The following is a 26,597-nucleotide window of genomic DNA, read 5'->3' as shown; positions in this document are numbered from 1 at the left end:
TTTACCCTTTATGTTTTGTTGGTTGAAAAGCATTGGCATGAGACATTGTAAAATGTGTAAACATTCAAATAAAATAACTGCATGGACTTGAACTAATACAGCTTTGTGGTTTTAGTGTTGAATATTCTTTGCTTTATTTTTAATGTTCTCTAATGATCATAGGTATTTAAAATATATTGTTAAAATTTCATTTTATTTTTGTGGTCCCAGTTGCCTTGAAATCAGTGCATCAACATAAGAAAGTACTTAAAAATCAAACCTGTTGAAGCCACTTGAAACAGAAAACCTCTCTATATAAAATTTTTCTGTTTTTATAGCAGCATATTTATAGATTAGGATAGTAATTTTTACATTTATACCTGATTATTCCTTCAGAGGTCCTGGAAGGACTGGGGTAATCAGCTGAGGATGGTGACTCAAGAGTTTTGGAACATCTCCCTCATCTGTTAGGAGCAGACACATGAAAGAAATCTTATGCATTTTAGAGGCAAAAGTTTTATCCTATTATTGCTCTATATTTTGGCTACATTTTTGCACCTAAAGCTCTCTGTGGTAACTAGATTTATTCTAAATCACTGAGAGTTCTTGCTTGCAGAACCATGTTCTTTACTAAGCAAGAACTCTTCTGAGGAGCATAAACAATAAATAAATTAATTTTATTTGTTGTAAGATTCAAAGGAAAGAAATTAGAGGAGCAACCACTAATGAGAGTGATACTTTCACAGAATCCTACATCACCCCAAGAAAGTACCTTTGGAGGTTTTTGCTTACATTTTTTAGTAAACTCAGCCGCTCACATCTCCAGACATATACTCAGTATCTAGTTCTCTATGGGTGCTTTCACTGCTGCTTGTTTGTAGCATAAAAAATCCAGTTTTATGTTAACTAGGTGGGTTGATGAGTTGCCAGCATGCCATTCTGGATTGGGCATTTGTGAATTGTTTTTAAGCACCAAAGCGGACAATGAAGGCTTTATCTCGATTCCCCAATTAGCTGTAATCATTTTTGCTAAACTTTGGTAAAGAGCTGTAGTAGTATGCAATGAATGTAAAGTATTCATTCCTGGGCAGTTGTTTTTTGTTTTTTTTTTCTTCCCCTCTCCCAGCATTTCTATGTTTTTTCAAATAGTCTTATCCTGCTTGTTATTTCTATTCATGTTGCAGATTGAGAATGTTGATGTCTGCCTTAGCTTTCTGGCAGCCAGAGGCGTAAACGTCCAAGGTCTTTCTGCAGAAGGTAAGAGAAACAAATAATCAGAACAGATAACAAGATTTTCTTCTGAAAGCTAAATTTCTTAACACAAGTCACACCTAAATACCAAGCTCCAGCTGTCTTGGACAGCATGCAAATATAGATTAGTGATAACAAGTGAGTTTTAATTTTCCCTTGAAACTGAACCAAGAAATGCAATGTTTGTGATGCTTGAGACAATGTTTTAAAACAATATTTTTTCAATGGTATTAATCTTTTCATGTTACCTCCACAATATTAGATAAACACAGAAGCATACTTTTTTTTTAGCTTGTTCATATATTTGATTCAAAACAGCAACAAGCAAACAAGAACATAAGAATCTTGCTCAGTTAAATAAACCCAGGGAAGCCTATTTGTTTCAGCAAATTTATTATTAGTAGTAATGCTGTCCAGATGAGTCTGAAAATTATAGTATTCCTTTGATGTCTTTTATGAAGTGAAATAGTGAATGGTTTTGCTGCTTCAGTTATTCTGCTGTATTAGTCACCCTAAATGATTGCCTAACGTCGTTGCAACTAAATTAATAAATATAATAAACAAAAAAACATTAAAAATACCAGTTCTCTTAATTATTATGTAATATTGCCTTGTTCATGTAAGAGGCAAGTGAATTAATAAAATGTATATGTCTTTGTCCTGTAGCAAATTAAGCAGTTCTGCAAGGTACTGCGCACCTTCAAAATCCTTTTGACCTCTGACGCCTGAAGGTAACAGGTCCTTCAGAGATTCAGCCCCCTATTTTTATTTTGCTTGTAGCACAACTAATACCTGGAAGAAAATTTTTTTTCCAGAGATTATAATTTCTGGAATAGTTGAAATATCAAATAGTCAGTTCAAATAGTTGAATTATAGAAGATTCATGGAGAAAAATTTTGGAATGCTAACCACAGTTTGATTTTTAAACTAACTCAGAATTACTGTCTTTCACCATCTGAACCTATCTAGGATTTTAAACATGTAACACGGACATGATATCTACTAACTATTCACCTTGCTTGTCAAATTGTGTGAAGCTCCTTAATCAGTTTAAGAGAACTTTTGTGTGTACTTGTATATATCTTGTTGCAAGAGAACACTGTAAGTTTGTGTGCTGTCATTCACCTTAAAGCTATTTAGAACCAGAATTTCTAGAGCAGCCTATTTTTACTTTTATATAAAGTATTAATTAAATGTGTGAATAGCATAGATTTATTTTATGCAGATACTCATAATTCTTTAATAACTTGACGTGGTACATGACACATTTTCTGTACCTTTTAAAATCAGAATCTGTGTCCATTCTGTAATGCCTTTATTCCTACCTTTGTTTTGCTTTGGAAAATAATTTTAATAGGATATAAGCTTCAATTGTGTAGCCTTAAATTTATATACTACTAAAAGCAATACTACTACATAGGACTAAATGCAAGAACTATGATATAAAATGTTCCTTATTCTTCAAAACTGAATTTTAACATTTAGTGCTGAAGTAAGATTAAAAAAAAATTCTTTTATGCGGTTGGTCATGAATCTGGAGTGAATCTATTACTATCTTCAGGGTATTCTTCAAAGTACTGCAGAGGTGTGATTTCCTTAAATATTCCATTTTTACTATGTATAATCCTGAATATTACCATTTTTTAGGGGGAAAAGAAATTGAGTTGCTCGTAATAAGCTTTGGTAAATGTGCCTTGTTACTACCAGGTCATTTATTAATGACCAGAAAGGTTGTGGAACAATAAACCATAAGCTTAATGAGTTTTGAAGATTTCACAACCAGTTTATGACCTCATTTTGACAATTGAGCTAAGAGGTCTAGAAAAAAAGTAATTTTCAGATCTTGGCTGCTAAATCTCTACTCGACAGCCCAGTTGATAAATAGTTATCCAGTTGCTATGAAGAAAAATAATACCCTAGTTTTCCAAGTGTATGTTTAGTACACATTAGAAGTTTCTGGGTTTTTTGCTTGTGAGAAATCTTTTAATTTTAACTCTATTAAAAGTGGGAAAGAAAAAGTTACTGATAGCATCCTTCTCTAAAATGGTCTTCCATCCTTCTCTAAAAAAAATATTAACATGAAAAGAGCAAAATTTTAAAATTAAAAAATTTTCAGTGGGATTTAACAAAGGATTCTTCTTCTGAATATTAACTGATCCAAAATGATAAGAATAAATAAACTGGTGTCATGTACTGACAGTCTTCTCAAATGAGAGCCACTTAAAATGGATAGTCATGTGGGTTTTGGGGGTGTTTTTAGGAAAATTTTAAATACAAATTTTCTGTATTCCTTGACAATGATCTTCCTTGAAACCAGAATGACTGCAAAAGTCATAGTTCCCAAAAACATTTACTTGTTTTAAGAAAGTTCTGCATATCTCTCATGGTCTCATTGCTAATCAAAGATCTTGCAGCATCTTCACAGAGAAGATGAATAAGTATGGCTGCTTAGAACAAATTTACATTTTGAAAATTATATTCCAGTGTCCAGGACTGGGTTTGCCTTTGAAGGACAGGCTGTGAGCACAAAAGCTCCAGTGTTTGCTGGCCTTACTATGTGTACTAACATTTCACCTGAAACCTATTGAAAGAAAATTAATATGGTTTAAGAGACATGAAAATGACAGTAATTTTTGTATAAATTCAACTTGAAAATTTGCCTAGGAGAGCTGTGTAGCACACACAGCTCAGTATTTTGATTTGCAGGGTAGGCAGGAAGGTTGTGGCATTGTATGGCAGGCTGCAAGTCTACAGGCCTAATAAAAACCTTTCACAAGGTGGTCAGTGCCAAAGAAAAATAATAGTGAGGTTATGAAGAGACCTACATGCTGCAGATAAGTTCATTAAAGCCTTCTGAGGTTTCTTTTTTGACACTGAGATCCTTTATCAGCAAAGAATAACAGCATCCTTGTAAAATCTGCATCTCAGGCTGGACAAAAGCTAAAATAGTAATGGGAGACATAGGCATGCTACCAGGGTTCACCAGAATTGCATTCATGGAGCTGTTTAGCCTAGTCAAAGCTTGTCTTCATTATCAGTAATAGCACTATAAAATAGAGAGCTATAAAATCATGTCATTTGAAAGTTCAAAGATGTAATCATGAGCATTACAGTCACCTTTTTTAAAAAAAAACCTTCCATTTATTTTTTTCTCTCATGTTTCCTGCACATCTGTATGAATGGATGTGTGCTCACTGACAAGAGCCATTATCACACAGTCTCTGATTTTTCTAGAATTTACTGTTAATTACCAATGGTGCCCCAAAATTCACCCCAAAAGCAAAAAGAGTAATTTAAAGTCGTAAGGTTTGAAGTGATGTATATTTAAGAACAGAAAGAATTCAGATTTCTCTGAATGAGCTTTTCCTTAATTAAAATATTTGTACTTTGTTGGGACAGGAGCATTCATTTCAGATTATATAACTTATTTATGTATGGATATACTCTTGTTTGTGATCATGCAAATGTCTCATCATGAAGGCATTGTAGAGATAGGTGATTATTGCAACACTGACACATAAAGAACCAAAAATTATAATAAAAAATAAAATATCAGTGACACACAAAATGTCTCTGATATTACAGGTAAATGAAGAGATATAAGACATAAGCATGTATAGCTATAGGTATGTACACACATATTTTGAGTTTTAAATATCTGAAGTCTAAAACCAAAGTGTTTTCACTTCCTTTTCTCTTTTTCTCTTTTTTTAATAGAAATAAGGAATGGAAATTTGAAAGCCATTTTAGGACTGTTTTTCAGTTTGTCTCGGTACAAACAGCAGCAACATCATCAGCAACAATACTACCAGTCTTTGGTGGAGCTACAACAGCAAGTCCCTTCAACTCCAGCTGAAATCAGCCAGTCCAAAACACACCAAGATATGCAGTCAAGGTAGGTTAAAAAGTTATTTTTTCTTTTATTTTTCCATTCAAAAAAGACAAAATTTTGTATAAAAATTAGGCCATTAAAAAAAAAAATAATGTGTTTTTTGGTGGTAAGCCCACATTTCTTGGGAGTAGAGTTAAAGCAAGGGCAGAGAACATTTCCAATTTAAATTAATTTTAAGCCTTTCTTTTACTTTATTATTGATTTTTCTGCCCATTGCACGATAAGAGGCTACTAGCACACCATGAGGTTAGTATATTGGTTATTTTCATGTTTTCTTTGCATACCCAGTTCCACATGTAAATGAACAATTTCCAATAATTAACAAAACCTATGAAGAAAAGGCACAATCAATACTTTCATTTGTTTTAAACTCTTTTTATCTCCACACATTCTGGTTTTTGAGGGCGTAATTCTATTTGAATGTTTTTTTAAATGGAAGAAGAAATAGCCTCAATCCAGTTGTTTCTTTCAAGGAGACAGTTTTTTATTTAGTTTTAAGAAAGCAAAGCACTCATCAGAATCCAGTAATTGCTGAATTACACTGCTTTCAGACTGCATCTGAAAACATATTTTCAGAAGGTAGTTGCTTAAAGGCCACTCTAGAAGAATGAGTTTGAAAATATCTGTTTAAATGGAAAGAGTATTCACAATGTATATTTTATCGAGGAAGTTAAAGTCAACTGCAGATGTTCATTAAGAGTTGTGTCTATTGCTTTGTTTGGTTTAGTACTTGTTCCATTTTTTATATCCTTGTTTAAAATGTTTTTGTGAACTTACTGAACAACTGTATTTCTAGAATGTGGTAAATCAATGATCTAGATTGGATTAAATGTATCAGACTAATCTATAGAGATTCTGGTTCTTAAGTCCATTGATATATAAATTACACTTTCATGTGTCTAATAAACATATTTCTTCTTCATTTGACAAAGCTTCTACACTTCAGCCTGATAGAGATATTTATCTACTAGAAATATTTTAAAAATATGTTTTGGAGGAAAGTGTTACTAATAGCATTTTAATTACCTCATTTGATGCAAAAATTAAGATACATGTGTTTGGCTGGGGCATTATAAAGTGAAATGCTTTTATATTCTCTGTTGCTGAAAATTAATATCTTTGAAGGCTTTCCCTGTGAAGTATACTATTAACATGTAATCTAGGAAATTATTTTGGGGTCCTAGAAGAGTCTGACCATTCTCAACATTTTCCAAAGCAGAATTTCTGCTTTATGAAGGATATTTAATACTGCATGGGAGGCAATAATATCTTGTTATTCTTCTCAGCTTTAAAAAAATCAGGGGAATTAAGAGCTTAACCAGCTTGCTGTAAATACCTTTGGTTACTGTTTTTTGGTTTTAATTTAGTGAAAGAACTGAAACATTTCCTGATTTTATAATTTACCCATGGTGGATTTTAAATAGCAAAAAAAATATTACTGTGTTACTTTTACATCATGACTATTGTAAGGGTTTGTCAAAAAAAGCCTGGATAAAGCAGGTTTCTTACTATTTGAATGACAGTGATTGCACATGTAGGCAAAGAGGTGACAAATCTTTTATTAAGCTTTCCGTTGTAATTCCCTAAGATCTCATGGACCTACTGCACTTTTTCCTCCTCTTCTATTTTTCTATGTTAAAACATGCTTCATTGAGAAGAAAGGCAATTATTCCATGTCCCAGATCCTCCATTTATTGTGCAGTGATATCTAAGGCTGGTGTAAAAAAATTTCAACTCCATCAGTGTGTCTTAGACCTTTAATCTAGGAGTTTTAAATAATTTAATTCTGTGATGAAATTTCTGTTCATAGCTAGGTTTCAGATGTAAAATATTTCTATGTAAAAAATTACTAGACCAAGACTGATGCCACCTTTCTTATTTCTTATCTGTAAACTGAAAGATTTTTTTCTGTTTGCTTCAACATACAGAGAAGTTTGATGTTTGTTGCTATAAACTTCTGTATGCATGAGGAAGTATGATTTCTTCTATACATACGTTTTTTATTTAAGTCTTTGAGGTTAAAAAAAGGTGTCTACTAAAAATTTTCTCCTATATGAAAAGTTTCTGTCTTCTACAACAAATGCATCTAGTATTATGAGCATCTAGCAAAACAAGGAGCCCTGGAACTAAGAAACAAACAGAAATACAATTTTTGATCAGTATTAATTTTCCTTTTTTTTTTTTCATTCATCACTGTTGTGAAGTAATATAAAGAAATTAGCATAAAATAATATTTCCCCTACTAAGAAAAATTACTGCATGTGAAAACAAGTTTTCCACAAATAGATGGGCATATATAAACCTACACTGATGTAAATTCTCTGTGGTGGACTTACCAATACTTCTTTTCCTAGCAGTTATTGAATTAAATTATTTTTTTTTCCCAATAAAAGAAATAATTTGAAAAATTATTCAAAAATATTTAACAAACACCTTTCTAGTTTAAAGGTGCCAATGAGTAAATAACAGCTTCTTTTTAGAAAGAAGCCAAAATATGAATTAAAAAAGAAAAGATTTCTTTGATGAGATCCATCTTGCCTCTTGCCCACTTTTTGCTATCTGAAATGTGGACAGGTAGCTTACATTGTTCCTCAAACTGATTTCTATGATTGCTTTCATGTCAGGTGTGTCTCAGCAATAATTACAAAAGCAACCAACATAACTTAGCTGGGGGAAAGTCCGGAGGAACTCACATGACTGCTCTATGGGACACTCAAGAGCTTTAGATATTTTTGGCAAAAAGTAGTTTCATACAGATACTGAAACTTACACATTTCACTGTACAGAGAATTTTGAAACGTGATAAAATCTGAAGTGTATATTAATGTACATTCTTCACACTGCATGAAATTATTAACTCAATAGATAATCTAACTCCTATCAATCAAAAATGAAGTAATTTTACTTTTTTTCCTGAAGTGCTGTTGATAAAACAAGCTGTTTTATCCTTTCATGGTAAATGCTAACCTTTACAGCTATTTATCACTACATATTTATTGTGCAGGTATGGGTTTTTTTATTACCATGTTGGAGTTCTGAATATGTTTTTAAAAATTCTTGATTCTTTCTGTTTTCCAACATTTGTAGCATAACTGTGGAAAGGGTTGGTATGCAGAAGCCTTAAGGCTTCCCTTATGGTGTGTTTTGGAAAAAAATATTTGGCAAATGCACATAACAAAGAGTAGTTTCCATTAAATTATCCTGTGGTCTTTTATTACCTAGAAATAGGTAATAAAGTCCTTCAGGTTTTGAAAGGAACAAGAAAAATTATCTTATTACTATGGCAGAAGCCAGATGAATGTAGCTGCTAACACTTGAATGGGATATTCATCTTTTTTGGCAAAATGCTTCAGACAGAGTAAATTTTCAAGGGTATTGTGAAAATCATCTTCTTACACCATGGGTATTTTATTTTACTGAAAGACTCACACATATTTCCTTTGCTAGACCTGAGAAATAAAGATGTCTTTTTGGCAAACTGTAAATTTGAGTGCATCTGATATCCATGTGCTTGTATGTGTGCATACATGCAAGCAAAAAAAAATGTATACACTGGAAAAGGTGAATGCTTTTTATAGACTTTATACATCTTTTTAAATCTTCAATAATCAATCACATTTCATCTTGTACTTTAAGTATTTGAAACTATGTCTTAGTTTCAATTAATAACTGAGGTTATTTTAGGTTAGAATTCTCTATGAGAAAAGTTATCTTTTTAATTGTTTCCAGCTAACATATATTAAGCATATTGTGTAATTTCAACTCTATTTCTTAGGAGGTAAAAAGCTGTTGTATTTTCTTGATTAAACAAATATGAGAAGATGATGGCCTTCACTTTTTCCAAGAGAAATATAGATTATACATGGGAGAGGGAAATACCTCTGAGAAGTCAAAATTAAGATGGTTAAATTACAGAGGTTGTAGCATTCAAGCCCTGCTGAAGACCAAGAAAGTTTTATCTTTTTATGTGCAGGGCTAAGATCTCACTCTCCTAATTTAAAAGACCTGGTCCTGCTGGTGGTGGTGATGAGGATGGTGATGGTACTTATCCCCATTTCCAGGTTAAGATGTCCTCAGTAATGAGCAATGTCTGGGATCATTGCTGTGTCTGAACACTTCCACGTGCCTCTAAAGACAAGATACTTTATACCGTGTTTGAGCCCTTTGTCAACAAAAACTGAAACAGGCACCAAATTGTATTAGTACTTTACAAGTTTCATACACAGGTAGTTTTGCTAAGGTAAGCAGAAGCCCCAGTGGAAGGTGATAATCAGATTATCACCAGACTGGACAGATTAGGTTTGTGCAGAAATGGGGAATTCAGGAGACTAATTCAGGAGGCTAGCTGTCCTCGTGTGACTAGGAGAAAGCACAGACCAGGAATGTAATTAAACCAGTTTCTGGAGGAACCTCTCTTTCCTAAGTGCAAAGTTTGCGTGGGAGGATAATGAATCTCATTTCACTGGCTCCTTACAAAATTATCCAAAATTGGTCAGTGTGGCAATGCTCTTAACATTCCTACTCCCGTATAAGCTGTCTGTGACCAGAGTCAGAATTGTGAAAACTGTGCATACAGAAGGCAAGCAAAATTCTTCTTGTGAGAGTGTCATTGGCCTATCTAGGCCTACAGCCAACAGCAACATTTCAAATTAAATGTAAAAGGAAGGAAGGAAGTTGATTCATGATAAGTGAAATTGCCTTGCAAAAAGCATACTTTCTTTATGGAGGTTCCTAATTTTGTACCAGTAATTATAAACTGAAATTATTAGACTATTAGTGAAAAATTTTGTGGTAAACAAATAGTAACCAAAGGCAAAGAATAGTTTTAGATGTGATTTCTGATTTCTTTTTACCCTAAAATTTCCTATATTCTTCCATGACTAACTGTGAGAATGGAATATTTTGAAATCTGAAGTTGGCACTTCACTCTTTCCTTATGACTTTATTGCAGTTCTGAGATTTATTTTAAAAAATACCGTGCTGGTGGCCTTACTTATGTCTGTCAGTACAGATAGATGACAACAATGGATACATTATATTTTTATGCCTCGCTTTGGTAGGGGATTCGATTATCAGAGCAATACATCTGTGGTGATGATCTTTCAACCACCCAGATACTAAGAGAAAACACATGTGGATAAAAGAAGTTCTGTCTCATTTACAGATTAGACAGTAACTGGTTTCAGTAAGCTGTCAGAACAATTCCCCTAGATGTACAAACTATTTTATCACGTACAGGAATGATGAGCTCAGCTTGAGGTCCAGATGGATTTTGTTAAATTTGTTATATTAAAAGTGCACCCTGGTTTTCCTGGTCATATAAATAAAGTTAGGTAGCTGATTTCTACAGACAGTTGCATATTTAACTACTGTAAGGAGCAGGGTTTCGTGTTGCCTGCTGCTCAGAAGTACTAGGGAAGAAATTAAGCATATTGGACACAGAGCTTGTGCTGTGTGAAATACAGTAATGAAAATGTAGTAGTTATGATTATGAATTGAAAGAGATCCATGTCAGAATATTGGCAATCTGCATAGCAATCTTGATTACATCACTGATTAGAAAAAGGCCTTCATTTAAATATTCTGAAGGTTTAAAATATGGTTACAACAGTCTGCACCAAGTGCATTGCAGTGACATAGACTGGAAAATGGAAGGTGTACATAGTTGTGTGTGCTTGGTTAATATACAGAAAAGTGATGAAACAAGTCCCTTTGCTGTCCTGAGCTCTTGCCATTGCTAGTCACTTGGTTTTGGTGAAGGGAAAGAGCTAGGTAGTTACTGTTTTTCCCACTGTGGAATCATTATCAAATCACTGATTCTGAAGAGAAGAAAAATTAGGAAAATACTTATTTCTTCTTTCTCTTCTCTGTTTGCTACTAAGGATCTAAGCAAACAAAGTGCTGTTAATCTAATCAGATGTATTTTTATATGTCTGGGAGATAATGCAGAATGAGTTGCTTAATGTGATTGTTCCAGGATGTGCAGGAAGCTAACCTGCACAAATGGCTCTTAGGTATTTAATTTTATTTTGACCTTTTATTTTACATTGCAAATCAGCTGTGGCCCCATTTTGTTCTACTCCACAAAGATGCAGACATTACATTCCAAATCACAGAAACTTAAGAAAGGAAGTTCTTTCATCGTATTTGTACTGAAGTCCAATTAAATAAAGCATTTAGTGAGTCTCAGTGGCAAATGACTAGCCTAATAACCTTCACACAGAAAAGATAGGACAAAGCAGTAGTGAGAAGATATTTTTCAATACTTCTGTGTAAGCCATCCTCTCTAAGAAGATATCTAATAACATTTCTTAAGCTTAAAATAATGGGGAAGGGTGTTTCAAAGTGACATTCAGGTTCTAAAATAAATGGTCTTTTCTATAGTTATAATACACCACTCTAGCAGACTATAGCATGCCTAGAGAAAAAATAAAAAATATTTTCTAATTCTTAGTAACATTTCAGATTTTTTTCAAACTGTTCATCCCCTATTTCACCATTTCAATACCAATCCTTCGTAAACTCCTTGTATCTTTTACCTTCTGACATATTTCTGTGGGCTAGATTCTTCCAACTTGTTCTTTCCTGATTGGTATCTCCCCTTGTTTGTTGCACACAATTTTTTCTCCTTACAAAGTACCCGATGTATGACTGAACACTTTCTTTAGGAGCCTGTGACATGCAGTTAACCTGATTTCTTCAGTTTATAAATTATCTCCTCTCAAGAACAATATTTTTTCCTGCCTCTTCTGCTGTTGGCTGTTCAAAATGAAACTGTCATCTTTTTTCATTATCTGTTGCAATTTTCAAAAGAGTGTTTTAAATCAATTTAGTGGCAATTTTCATTTTGTACATTTCAAATATTCTCACTGTCTGGCCCATGTCACCCTTGCCACTCATTGCTTTTTATATGTCAGTTTTGATGTAGTTTGACCATAATTTTCACTGTTGCTAATCCAGATCATGTAGAAATTAATGGGAAGTGTTCCATTCATCCTTGTAGCACTTGAATCCAATCTTTTATATATTTCCTTTTGAAGAAATAGAAGCTTTATAATGAAGTTATTTTCCCTTCAGACATTCTTTATTGCTCTACCCTCTCTACTGAGATTCATTAGATCTTCTCATTCTCTGAAAATGAAATCTGATGCAACTGTCCATACATTGATTACTCTCCTGGACCTGACACCAATTTAATTCTGACATCTCATGAACATTGGAGGTTGCCTATTATTGTATGTTATTTGTATATTATTTATATAATACTGAATTATTTTTATATGGCAAATGAAATTTCAACACATGTAAAATGCAAGGGTAGCCATATTAAATTAGTGCAGTCTTCCTTCTTGTTTTTCTTTTTTGTCAGACAATTCCTTTTTTACCTATTATGAAGCAAAATATTCTTTCTTTGTTCCTATTAATTCCTTAAGAAATTCCTTGATACCAACGTGTGGCCCAGTCTTTTCCTTGCATTTTTACATTTGTTTATGTTATAGTTTTATATTTGTACTGTTATTTTCTTTTCTTCTGTCAGTTCTTTTTATCATCTATTATATCTTGCTATTTTCGCAAGCTGTGCAACAAATTTGATATCCTACATATTGTGGTTTTGCAGGTGTCAGTTAATGAAATAACATTATGGTTGGAAACTGCTGTGAAGGAGATGACTTTCTTTCTTCATTTACCAAAAAACTCCAAAATAATAATCCATATAAATTCCAAAGAAGCATAGGCAGTGCAGTTTGGCAGTCATTGCCTGTGGAAAATAGATTAAATAGAAGTGGAAATATTTATAATTCATGAGACTTACAAGAATTTGTGTTTTGAAAATACTTAAGGGAAAATAGCTGAACTGTCGGTAGAATCTTTTGTATTTTCTTTATATTAAAAAGCTCTTTACCATTTTAAAGTCAATGGAATTTAAAGACCAAACAAAATGCTAACAAATGTATTATATTCCTGTAAATAGAACAGTTAACAATCTGATACTTTTTTGACTGATGCAGGTTTGTAGCAGTCTCAACCATGCATTAGGATGCATTGCAAATGTGGACTTCCTGGAAATTATGCAAAGATTCAAGAGATAATTAGCATAGATTTGAAGAAGTAATCATTTCTGTCACCTCTGTTTCCATTCCCTCTAGGAAAAAAAAATAAAATATTACAGTTTTATTGTATCAAACTGTGAAGCAGAATGGTGGCATATGATTCTGTGTAGATACTCTGATATAATTTTGTTCTAGTATGAGATCATAAATGGTATGGAGATAAGGTCATAAAATAGTACAATTGGTCCCTGAGGGCCTAATCCTAGTTCTGGCAGCACACAGTTATCCACTTGTCCAATTTGTTCAGAGAAAAATAGTAAGGTTTAAAAGCTGGCATTTTAGGTGTGCTGTAGGATAGGTTAAGCACAGTAATGAAGTAGCACAGTTAACCTAAACCTAAACCTAAACCACAACACACAGTTACTTCTAGATGTCCATTTTGTTTCTTTAATGTTGTGATTTGTGTATTAATCCTCCATTAAATTACACAAAATACCTATACAAAATACTGGAACCAAAGCAGGAAAACTGTGGTCACTGTGGCAGACTATTCATTCCTATTACAGGTCTCTGTATTCTGCAGGAGCATGAATATTGATGCAAAAAACTGGGTTATCTGCATTTTGTTTTATGAGTTGTGAACAATACGAAAACATTGAAAACATAATTTTGCTTGTACCTTCAAGCATGAATCATTTGGAGACAGACTGCTTGAATAAGATGCCAGAAGTTCAAAGAGCGGAAAGGAAAAATGTCCAAATAATTTAGAACAGATGACAGGGTATGAGCTAGAACTGCCTGAGCCATAGACATTTCCTCTTGTGAATGAAAAAAAAAGTATTTATGTGTTAGATATATACAGATAATATATCTTTATCTATAAAATACGCATTCATAAATAACATTTATATAAATTTTAAATGTTTATATATTTATAAATAAATATGTATCGGTATAGATAGATGTAGATGTATAGATACGTACATGTAGGTATGGCCATGTACTAATTCACCAAGGCTGGGCTAAAAAAAGAGAAATGTCTGAAAAATATTGTTTGTACAGAAAATCAAGTTTTTTTGGTTTCTTCCTCAGTGTTCCTTGAAAGTACATTTGGAGAATCAGAGATCTTCTACCTGCCCAAACTGTTTGATATGGTGAGGGCTTGGAAACTTTTGTTTTCTGTGGCATCTTTCTAGGCACACTTGGAATTTGGAGTCAGGTATAACTTAGAGTGTTATCTCTTGTGCTTTTCAACCAGTAGGATGAGGAACAGCCAAACAGCTTATTAAAGAAAAAAAGGTGCACAGAGCAACTGAGACCTTCTGGGCAAATTTTTTTGCATTGAAAAAGCATTCTTTTTAAACTAGGCGATTTTCAGGGTATTGTTCTAATACAAAAGTCTTAAACAGCTCTGGAGTGCATTCACACTAGAGACTAAATGCACTTCATAAAATCAACAGCATGTTAAAATTCAAGTATGCCATTAAGGAAGAAGGAGTTTGATTATATACTACAAAACCCTTTGGCTTTTTAAAATTTTCACATAGTGCATAGCTTGCATTTTAGAACCACCATGTGACTCTTAACTTTATAGGAAAATGACACTGTGAAGTAACATGATCCTTCGGATCCTTTGAAAGATTTAATAAAAAGTGTATGACATTCAGAGTGTCACTGCATGGATTACTTTTTGAAGACAGAGGTTAAAATATTTTTAGCTTGAGTCATGCTCTCTTCAGGTTTATAAAAGCTTCATCCTTCAACTTTATGTGTTAACCCACTTTCAAGGACCTGCTCCTTTTCTGCAGCAAGATAGAGTCTCTGGTAGTTTAGTCCAGTGTCAAACAATCTGTTGTCTTCTTCATAGAATCATAGAATGATTTAGGTTGGAAAAGACCTTTAAGTTCATCAATTCCAACTGCTAACCCAGCACTGCCAAGTCCACCCCTAAACCCTGTCCCTAAGTGCCCCATAAAGTCATTTAATATCACAGCCTATATTGATTTCCTAGACTCCTCTACACCTTTTAGGATCACTCTGTAACCGTGTCATGCCTGCAAATGGATGCCCTGTACCAGTTCCCCATCCTGATGGAGCGTGGTGCGTAGGTCCCCAGTGCAGCCGTGTTGCACAGCCGTGTGGCACTGTGCCAAGCCCTGGTTCCTGTAGCCAGTCAGCACAGTACAGATGTAGTCATCTCCATCAGCACCTCGGCGTCAGCAGCATCACTGTCCTTTCTTCTCAACACCACTTCAGCTACCTCTGTGCTGGACTACCTTTCTGGGCAGCCTCAGGATGTTTATTCCATTTTCTCACAGCAAAAGAAATTTTCCAATTGTCACCATTGCTTATCTTCTGTGTTGACTAGTGTTTCCCTGGTTGTTTGTCTTCCTATAAAGACAAAATATTGATGACTTCCACCTGGGAGACAGAGTCCAGATTATTTCTAAGGATTTGGTATCAGATGCCCATATGCCATTTTACCTGTTTTGGGCAGCATTTACTTCATTTCCCCTATGTGTTAATTGGAAGAGGAGAGCTAAGTATGATGCCTGGTCCTATGTACATGGTGTAGATGACTGCTGATATCAGTATTACGACAGTGAAAAGGACTAGATGAGAGATAGAGGGCTTCAAAATTCCCCTTTCCAGCCCTCTTAACAAGTAAATCCTTCCTTGTCTTGAATGTTGTAGCATTAAACTTGTACTGTCTGATATGTTCAGATCCATTGTCTGCTTTATTGCAGACATATGCTTACTATATCATGGTGTGGATTTGTAAGCATTAAAAATAACTGTTTTAAGCAAAACAGATTTCTTTTCCTGACTGACAGATACTACCCAGAGACAATTATCTGGTAGGATACAGTGAAGTACGTAAATATTAGTTCATACATTTAGAAGAGTGGCTAGGCTAAAGTCTAGTCTGCAACAGCGTTGCAGTTCACATCCATAAAAGTGAGGCCAGCAACTGGGAATTGCATCCATGCAAAGCTTTCATGGGCTTAGCACATCCAGAGCTAATTGACAAGGAAAACCTGAAGTCATTAGGAACTTGATGCACCTCCTTATGAGTTGTTCGATTCTCTTTTTGCTTTTCTTTAGTTGCATTGCTTTAGAAAATAAATTTACTCAGTCACAGTGGAAATCATGCTTTACAAGTTATGTTTTACTGACTGACACTTCCATCAATGCCTTTCAAGCCTGTCTGGAAAGTCTGAAAGTAGTCTATAGGCTGTTGTTTCATGAATTTGCTAGTGGATGGAGTCCCAGGTAAAAGGCATGGAGGGGAAGCATTCTAGCAAGCATTATCAGATAGGTATTTTATATCTTTATTTCTATTAAAAGTCTGTGGGCTGGTTTATCAACACTGAGATTAAGGGTTTTGATCTTTCAATTTTCTCTGGAATGCATTGTTTGAGGTAGAAATGCTATGATACACCAAGGAAGGCACTGCAACCTGCTCACTCTTTTTCCCATCTTACTTTCTTTGTTGATTGTACTGTGTTGATGTGTATCATTCCACCTTTTACAGCATAAAAGCACTAAGGTTTTATTTGACATACAATTTTTCTCACAAATCTCTTATTTTAGTCAACGCAGGTAACCAGCCTTTCATTTCTAGGTTCCTTCATTTTAAATATGTTAGGGAAAAAAAACAAGAGAGAAAAATCTCATCAAAAGATGGGCTATTATGCCAGGAACAGATGTAGCAAATTCAGTAAAACAACCTATGTCATAACATTTGCATCATAAGACCAGACTATTAAGAAATAGTGTAAGAAAAACTAGATAGATAAAAATACATAAAGTGCAATTATTATGAAATTATTTTTTATTATTTTAAGTAATGTATTACAAAATTATAAGTTATATATTATAATAGCCACAGAAGCTATGGTCATATAAAAAGGCAATTTGTCAGCATTACTCTGAAGATGTATGTCAGAGAATTGAATGCTGCTTTTACATATTGAATGATTCCTTTTTTGCCCTCTTAAGAGTGAAGTACTTTTCTTTCTTTTATGTTCATCATGTGCAAATACACCATTTTTAATTGGGAGGAGCAGAGGCAGCTCTGAAACCCTTTGTTGGGGTTTAATTTAGTAAAGTAGCAATAATCTCACATCCTATTCCAGTCTCAAATTGTCCTTTGGTTTGTGCCTTCTTCTTGCCCCTTTTCAGCACTGCCATAAAGGGAAGAAGACCTTTCTTACCTGACAGCTTCTCCCACCTGGTTTACACTCAGGTCTGGCTGCTTCAGTGGACTGGCAAATGTTAATTGCTTAACATTTTTATGGTAGACTCAACACCACCAGGTGCTTCTTAAAAGTGTTGGCAGTCTCTAAAGCTGGGACCTAGAGCACTGTTGTTTGTGCTGCGACTCACAAGAATTGCTGGAAGATGGAGAGCTCTGAGAAGCAAAAGAAATCTGTGACTATCAGAGTTTCTGCTTACTCAGTTGTTTGTGGCTTCCTTAATAATTCAAGGAATTTGATGCTGTGATTGCATGTGCCTTAAGTACCTGTCTACAGCCTTAGACTGTGAATCCCAAAGATGCACCTGTCTATAGAAACAGAAATTACCTGACAGAAAAATGTGCCTTGGCCATACATTTGACATATCCCCTATGCAAATGTGTAAAAGATTAGAGGAAATAATTTGTTGCCTAGTAATGCCAGGTTGTTGGGAGTCAAAAGTAAAATACAATTTTTAGACCTATGACATAGCATGTTTTCTGTTGCAGAAATGCCACTTTGATGCCTTAATAGACAAAGGTGCATTTCCCTATGGAATTTCACCGTGGTCTAAGCACATGTGAGGGCTTTCTTAATGCAGTCTCCGATTCACTGCCTGGGCCATCACATATGTGACCTGTGCTGTAACAGTAATAAAATTTGTGACAGGGTGCTTCTTCCATATAATTCTACTGTCAGGAGGGTCACTTGCTTTAGTGGGATTTCTGAGTTCACATTGGATTTGGTATAGCAAATCTGTTTCTAACAGCCCTGCTGTGAATCCAGTCAGGTTGCTGGAGAGACCAGTAGGAGTGTATTTGTGCCTAGTGCTTTTCATGGGAAAAAAAAAAAAAGAAAGGCCACAATGTTTTAAGGTTCACATTCTGTGTGAATTGAGCTATACTTCAGGAATTCAGTCACTGTGGAAATTTCCCCACTTTTTCTATTCATAAGATAATTTCTAGCAAATGAGACTTCTTATAACAATACCCATTATTTCATAACCTGTTCATTGCATCTCATAAAAACCTGCATGTTTACATTGTTTCATATTGTTGCCAGTTAATTTGTATTTTCTATCCATGTTCAATTTGCATTCTTTAACTCATTGTTTGCTGGTAAGTGTGTTCTTTCTATACATATTCAAAGAAATTCTTTAATTCAATTTCTCTGTTTCTTCTCATACAGTCTCACAGCCAGATATGCAACTCAGTCTAATCACAGTGGAATTGCAACCAGTCAAAAAAAGGCCTCTAGGTCAGTTAAATATCTCTAATTTATTGCTTGTTAGTGATACTCAAGCAAGTATTTGCCCATTGATATTTTATCTTTTTGACTTAAGCAGACACTAAAAAATGTGTAATTTTTGTTACGTGTGCAAGCTTTGGAATGATGAGCTTTGCCACAGAAAAGCCTTGTATTAATTGGCTTTTGGCCAATTGGCTGATTTGTACTATATATTAGCAGTATTTCTGGTTGTTCTGTATCCTGCATCTTTGTATTCTGCATGTAAAATATTGGATGTGAAGGATTAGTTGGTGATTTTAGTGCTCTGTTCTTTCTGGCTCAATTCCTGACTTTAGTCATGAGTGAAAAGAAGTTTGGGAGTCCACTCCAGTTCCCACTAGATGTTTTGCATATATAGCAAACCCACCTGAAAGTTTGAGTTCACAGAGTCAAGTTTACACAGAAGCAAAATAGAGCAGAAATAAAGAATGACTTCCAAGATTTCTGCTCCATCAAGAGTAGCCTGCACACTATGCCAATGAATGAGAGGCTTTGTTTTGGCAGCGAATTTGACAGAGCTGTGTGTAGGAGCTGACTTGTTTCAGATTTTGTCAGTACTTTTAGTCTGTCATTTCCATGAGCACTAAAATCTACAAGCCAGATTGTAGAAGAAAGAAGCTGAGGTCTAAAGCTTACTCTTTTTTCTAGCTTTCTTTTTCTTTTTTTCCTTTGGAGGGGGAGGTGGATAATTAAAGTGTTCATTAATTATACTGTTGCTGTACAGTTCATTGGTGAAACCAATGAACTCTAAATTGCATAATCTACAATAAAGATTGCGTTTTGCAGTATAGAACACTAACACAATGTGAGTTGGTGATAGCTTGAAATGAGCTATACCATGGTCCAGTTGCTTTGCACCTGCATTTATAGGTCTTTGTTTTCCTTATTGCTGATGCTCCTGTCTTGTCCACATTCAACATGTCAAAGTTAACAGTCTTATTGTCTAATACTTTAAATCTGTGGCAGTGTTTCCGAAGCCTGTTCAGAGGTATGTGACTTGTCCCTTATTTGTTATACTCTTTGCATTTCCTTAGCTGCTTAACATGATTCTGCAAGAGCAATTTAAAACCTGAATTCAATCAAGAAAGTCAGCAAATGAGGTAAACTGGAAAGTGTGTAGAGAAAATGACCTCATGTATAATGTGCTTACTGTGGCAAGTTCTTGAATTCTGGCATACAGAATATATGCAGAACTATTTTGTATTTTAACAGAACAGATGAGTTTCTAGTGTTGCACATGCCTTTTCATTGCTTTTGTCATTACCTTTGACAAACGGTCTCAGGGCTCTTACTGCCTGTCAAATTAGGGTAATGAGAAGGAGCAAATGGATTTTTAAGTTTGTTTTAGTGCATTCTTCAGGGAACAGAAGATCACTCGAATTTACGGGTCACGGTAAGGGTTAGCATGCATACAGCTGCAGAGCAGAGACAGTCTGCTCTGGGCTCAGCACAGAGACTAGCAGGGCAGGCTGGCAGCCAGAATGAGCCATGAAAATAACCAGTGCATTCATTCTCTGAGGTTTAAACTGTAAAGAAAGAGAATATGGAGTTGTTTACATATGTTTGCAGAGGAAAATAAAATAATTTGAGCATTTCTGTTATGCCAGAGTATTAAATAAACAGAAAAAGTTTGGAAAAAATCAAATGTTTTGTACTTCTTTGTAATGTGATCTTTTTTCCTTCCTTCTAATGCTCTAATGTTCTTTCATAATAAAGTGAAGCTAACAGAATTTGATAACTCTGGTGTAATTTGCACTGCCAATATTAAAACCATTCCAATAATCAAGAAACTGATGAGAGATGCTCTTCTGTGGCAAAAGCCTATGACTGATTTGAGCAATTAATTTTGTCTAAGAAATAAAACTGGAAAGGGGTGGGGGTGTGCACAAAGGTGCTTCAGAAAGTTAGAAGTAGGCATGTAGTAAGGAATCTTAGAGCACAAAACAAATTTAAAAAGATGCAGGCTCACACATGCCAGAAACAAGAATCTACCTTTTCCTTCTCATAGCCACATAGTAAGGCTCAGATGGTGGCAGCAAATACTAAGCAATGAACTGTAGAGTCTGTATACTTTATATACTTCTATCTAAAAGGTATAAATGCATCTGTATCCTCTAAAAATAAGATAAAATAAGTATTTTCAGTATTTTTCATTTAAAATACTAAGGTGGAAGTATTTTAGCAAATAGCCTTCTGAAAAATAATTGAAGAAGATAATTAAAAAGCCATCTTTTATACTAAACACAACTGTGAAAAAATTAATAGAGACACAAAATATTTCTCAACTATGTATTGCTGTGCTTTCTAATCTATTTCTTTAATATTTCCTCTCCAAAAGTGACCTATTAATAAAGGTTGATATTGCACTTTAATGTTTTTCAGCGTGAATCTGTTTTAGCAATGTTAATGGCAAATGCAAAGCATCTTCTTACATGTCTTGTGACTCTAGAAAACATCTTTTTCCCTTTCGTGTGCATAGGGATAAGATTTAATTTTCATTTGTGGAGTCTAACTAATTTGAATCCTCCTGTTTGTTGTTGCTTCCTGAATTCATTGGGTTTAGTTGGTTTAAAATTGTGATCTGGTATTTGCACACTGTCTCCGCTGTATGTTGTATTACATAAAATGAACAGATTTCTCACTGGTTTCTCAATTATTTTCTCACCATTCCAGGCTTCCAGGACCCTCAAGGGTGCCAGCTGCAGGCAGCAGTACCAAAGTCCAGGGAGCTTCCAATTTAAATAGGAGAAGTCAGAGCTTTAACAGCATTGACAAAAACAAGCCTCCACAATATGCAAATGGAAATGAAAAAGGTAAGGGATTAAGGTTACTGAGTTTACTCTCCATAACACACAAGAAGGAAAAAACCCAAACCATCCACAAGGTCAAAGAGGTGAATGTGGTATTTAGACTTCGTAAGGAATACAGATGGAAACTGGGACCTGAATTAGGACTTGTGGTTCAGTTGGGATTTAAGTTCAGATGCAAAAACTTTCAAGATGTTATATTTTATCCATCTTTGATGGAAATATCACAGGGTGACTTTTACAAAGTAAAAATTAATCCATATTGGATGCCTATAATCTTATTCCACATAAAAGTCTTCCCCAAAGGAATACTGCCATCATTTTTTGGGGAACTTGGCATCTTAGCCGCCAATGGAAAAGAATCAGAATATGAACTTGCATCAGAATGTTGCATGTATCTATTCTGTCAGAACCTGACCTAGTGTGTGTATAATACAGAATAAAGGATTGCAAGTGAAATGAAATTTTGAAGGGATTTGGGGAGCCTTGCGACAATGAACTAAGTACCCTGGGTCCTTCTGTTTCTCTCACCCTGACTCTATTTTCCTGGAAAATGTGCCTCTTCAGGCTTTATCTCAAAAAGAATAATGCAAAAATGCAGCTTTCTGAGTTGTGTAACTAATCCATCCCCTTCCTCCCCTTCTTTTTCCCTTTGTGTAATGAACAGCATTTTATTCATATCTCTGGGTTAGAACCCAGTTGAAAATGATACAATATACATAGTACCCATTCGCATCCTTGGGGTCTGTGGGAGGAACAAGTATGCAGTGAATGTTCTTCATCCAGGCAACAGGCAGCTATCCAGATTTTTTTTACAAAATTCTGATGAACATGCTTTGCCCCTAGCTGTATCTGAAGATATAAAATCATCCTTTCAATAGTTATTTCTTTATTTTTACTATCAGGATTGAATGTTTCACATAGTTCTGTAGTGGCTTTATTTTATCAAGGACTTGTTTGTGTCAAGACATCCAAGCTAAAACTAGAGAAAGCTCAGAGTGAAAGCTGAGCACACACTGTATAGTTCACAAATACGATAGTGAAGTTATGAAGCAGGAGATGTGGCTACTTGAGTGAAGGTATGTACAGCAGTTTAGGCTTTAGAATTGCATCATAATGTTGACATGTTTGCTACTGAAATATGTGAGAGTTAAATGATTCAAGGTGAGGCATGAATGTAGATAATAATATTCTGAGCTCATTACTTGGAAACTGTCTTTTGATTGCTGAGGCTTGCATTGTATTGTATATTTCTGTGACTTTTTGCATGATCTATTTCTTTACTTCTCCATTTCTTTACAGCAGAGAATGAGAACCTTGATGAGGTTTTTTAGTGAAGTCACCACTTGCAAGAGAATAAGGGGTGGCTTTTTTTGTAAAGTCAATCAATTAATTTAACAGAAAATAGAAGATGTAATGCTGCATATCTACAGACTACTTGAGATGTTTCCATGTTGGTTTTTTTCCCTATCAAAACAGAAGAATGGATGAAAAACCATTAATTTTACATGACAAACAAAGATAAATACAAGTTTGTTTTAGGGTATAAAGCAGAAGTTCATTAGAGAAAATGACTGCTCTGAATACAAGGATAGCAAAGTGATATTCTTTCATAATATCCTAAAAGAACAGAAGAACCTGTATTTGAGTACACTGTGCTCTACTTTTCCTAAAGAGAAAAATAACCGTGCTGTGCTATATTTTAAACTTAGTTATTATAGTGACTAATTTTTGAATATTACAATGGGATTTTCAGGTACTTTTTAAATATTTTTAGAAGTATTTTAGGATGTTCTGTAACCTGAGAGTTTTGAAGAATCAAGCTTCAACCTCTACAATAGTAACAATATAAAAAAATATAAAATTTGTCTTTTTTAAAAAATAGTGTCACCATGCAGTAACAAACTGATATTTCCCTACAGTGCAGCACCAATAACAGACCTTATATTTCAATTTTTGCTTCTGATGCAGATGCTTGGAGCAAGATAACTTTACCAGCTTTTTTTGAATAGATGCACAGTGCATATGCCCTAATTTCTAAAACAAAGAGATGACTTGTGCTAAGTAAATAGCTGTTAGATACTGGGACCATCACAACTCTTCAAGGACAGACCATTGTTACATTTTTCTCTGCTGTTCACCTTCCTGTATGTGCAATAAGGAGACCTCAGAAAATATATACAGCATCAGGGATTTTTTTAAATCCAGTTATAGGTATCACTTGTAATCCTTTCCTGCATAACACAGTCACTCAGTCCCAGTGGGGAGTGGATACGTAGTCACAGAGTTAAAGGAGACCTGAAGGTGATCCAAAAGATGTGATATCAGCCTCTTATTTAGTGTTGCATTATTTAGTCTCTCATTGATATGATCTCCTTTGAATGTTGCTTAGGGAGTAGTTAACTCAGTAAGAAACCTGGCTCCCCGACAAAATGCAGGTTTGCTCTTTACTAAGCAGAGCAGTTTTCACTAGACCTGATCCATTTTGTGACACAGGTAACTGTGTAACTCTGGTTAAATCTGAAATTTATTTATTTTTTTGCTGGACTTTGCAGCTTTCAGGATTCTTTCAGGAAATTTTCTTCTTTCAGGAAATTTCAATTTCAAGGAACATGCCTGCTTTTAGACGCAACAGATCTATCTGCTTCTGATTTAATAACATAAAGATAGAAATAAAACCAGGAAAATTAAACTATTTAAATGAAGTCATTATTCAGATTGCTAATAAAGTGGAAAACCAGCACATTTTGAGTACAGCAAAGAAATAATATTTTAATTAATGCCACATTTTTAAAACAAATCTTTACCCCTTAGGTCTTAAAAACAGTGTATTTGAACACTGATGAAAGTCTCTATGTCATAGAGTTGTATTTCCAACTTTTCAACATTATTCAGTGATAAAAGATTGTGTTTCTGTTTCCTCCAAACTCAGTTTAAACAGTACTTGTTTATCTTGCCTGTTTAAACTCTGAGAAACTCTGCCCTGGAACTCTATTTTGTGATGGTGCTGATGCAAATTGTTCATCTCTGGTCAGTATGTACCTCTGTTGCTAGTTTGTGTATGTTTCTCCTGGTGCCACTATTTTTCCAGTTGTCCCTGGTAGTGCTCTTCTCTTGTGCTGGTAAGGGGTAGCTACTTTCTCATGGACAGCTAGAAAGGGGGAGTTGAGCAAGCTGAATTATTTCAGTCTCCCTAGATAGACCTCCCATTCCTTCAAACATTTTTATAGTGGCCCTTTGCAACTCTTCCATTCTCTACTAACCTTTTTTATTCTGACTGACTAAAAATGGATAATCTGGACACCTGCTACAGAATATTTAGATTATTGTAAGTAACTTTGCTGCAGTGGAGGAGCTGTTGGTAAGGGGTTCTGTTCTCCAGCAGCACAGAACACAGTAAAGGTCACAGATGAGAAGACAAAGGAGGTAGATTATGTACTGGGCCCAAGCTCAACTCTTTATATGTTCTTTATTACAGCCTGTGAAAAGTGGATTTGAAAATGTCCATTCAGTCGTTCTGGTCTTGCTGGGTTACGATAGAAATTTCTCTTTTTGCACTGAACATCAGACAGTGTTGTGTTCCTGCCGTGCTTTTACAGTGGAGGTTGTGCTCTGAAGCATGGAGTTCTCAAGCAGAATGCAAAACTGTTTTCACCAGAAGCTGACTATGCATCTCAGGAATTAGAGGTTAAACCTGACTTAGAAGACTGACTTGTAAAATTTCGTTTACAGAAATAAATCCTTTTTATAGGTTGGGTTCACTCTGTCTCAAACTCACCACGAGGTGGGGACAGGTTTCATGTAATGAGCAGCTAAAGCCAAGCCCAATTGAACACACAGAAAGCAGTTAATTGTGTGCAGCTTCAAGTAATGCATTTGTGCTGAAGGTGAGGGGGAATAGATCTTTTAATTCCACATTTTTAAACATACAGACAGGTTGTCAATATTTCGGTGAGCATGCAGTTCATATTCCTTGCAGAAATATTAAGAATGCCCTTTAAATTGAAGGTTAATGACAAGCTAAAATTCTCTGTAATTTTTTGTTGCTATTTATAATTTGTTACAGGGAGCTCAAATAAATACCAGTGGGTCCAGGAACCTGAATTTTTTTTGCTGTATATGTAGCAGAACAAAATGCTGATGAAACAGTAAATACACTTCTTTTTACATTTTTCCCCTCAATAAGTTCAATATTATACATCTGGAAATATGGCAAGGCAGGCATTCTTCTTTTCAATCAGAACACTTTTTCTTTTTTTTTTTACCTTTTTTGTCCTTTTTTTTTTTTTATTAAATCTAATAGCCTGAAGCCATAAATATGTAACATAAGTAATACAACAGAATGTAGTGGCATCCCACTGTTCACAGATTGTTACATGTATTATGCATTAGCTTTGCATACTCTTATGGTGAATCGTTCTTCTACAAAGCTATTGTTACAGCTTAATACCCCAATCCTCCTGTGTATTTAGGGTTAGCTTAGTGCAAGGCAAGATGTGTGCAAGTGCACATGCACTTTTCAGTTATCAGCCCTGTGGCTGATTGCTGGTATAAATTAAGAAAGCCTGAGGGCTACAGTAATTTCCAACAGCTGTGCTTGGCCCCAGGCTCTCTTATATCATGTGAGGCTCACTAGACAAGAACAGGGGCCCAGCCATAATTCCTGCCTTGCTTCTGAGGGATCAGCTATGCAGCTGCCCACCAAAGGTGCAACCTGGAGCCCAGGAAAATGCTGTAACTTCACCTGTCACAAAAAATACTCTGAAGTAAGCTTTACCAGTTAATGTTTTCTTGCTTGGAACAGGACTTGTCAGAGCTGCTTGAAACCTTTTGTGAAGGTGGAATGAGCTCATTTACAGAATCACAGAATGTGTCAGGTTGGAAGGACCACAGTGGGTCATCTGGTCCCACCCCCTGCTTAAGCAGCGTCATCTCACAGCACAGTGAACATGGGTTTATCCAGATGGCTTTTTAGTATCTCCAGTGAGGGAGACTTCATGACCTCTGGGCAATGTGTTCCAGTTCTCAGTCACCTACACAGTAACAAAGTCCTTCACATATTCGGGAGGAACTTTATGTGCATCAGGGTCTT

At 35.0% G+C, this 26,597-nt stretch overlaps 1 protein-coding gene across 9 annotated transcripts in view; it reads left to right on the top strand.

The window, feature by feature from the left end:
• NAV3 (neuron navigator 3) overlaps positions 1-26,597 on the top strand; it is a 508,468-nt gene that overhangs the window by 350,637 nt on the left and 131,234 nt on the right. For 7 of the 9 annotated variants that reach the window (XM_088054865.1, XM_088054867.1, XM_088054866.1 and 4 more), the window contains 4 exons: positions 1,164-1,236; positions 4,948-5,125; positions 18,600-18,668; positions 21,372-21,511. In XM_088054865.1, coding sequence (XP_087910991.1) covers positions 1,164-1,236; positions 4,948-5,125; positions 18,600-18,668; positions 21,372-21,511 — 460 coding nt within the window. Of the gene's footprint in view, positions 1-1,163; positions 1,237-4,947; positions 5,126-18,599; positions 18,669-21,371; positions 21,512-26,163; positions 26,272-26,597 lie in introns of those variants that run through there. The other 2 variants (XM_088054869.1, XM_088054868.1) reach the window with 2 other exon arrangements.

Source organism: Pseudopodoces humilis, chromosome 5, assembly GCF_049639895.1.
Source record: "Pseudopodoces humilis isolate 2021_Gansu_Grassland_sample_001 chromosome 5, ASM4963989v1, whole genome shotgun sequence".
NCBI lineage: Eukaryota > Metazoa > Chordata > Aves > Passeriformes > Paridae > Pseudopodoces > Pseudopodoces humilis.
The sequence above is the reverse complement of the archived record's forward strand: the minus strand, read 5'-3'. Positions and strand labels throughout refer to the sequence as shown.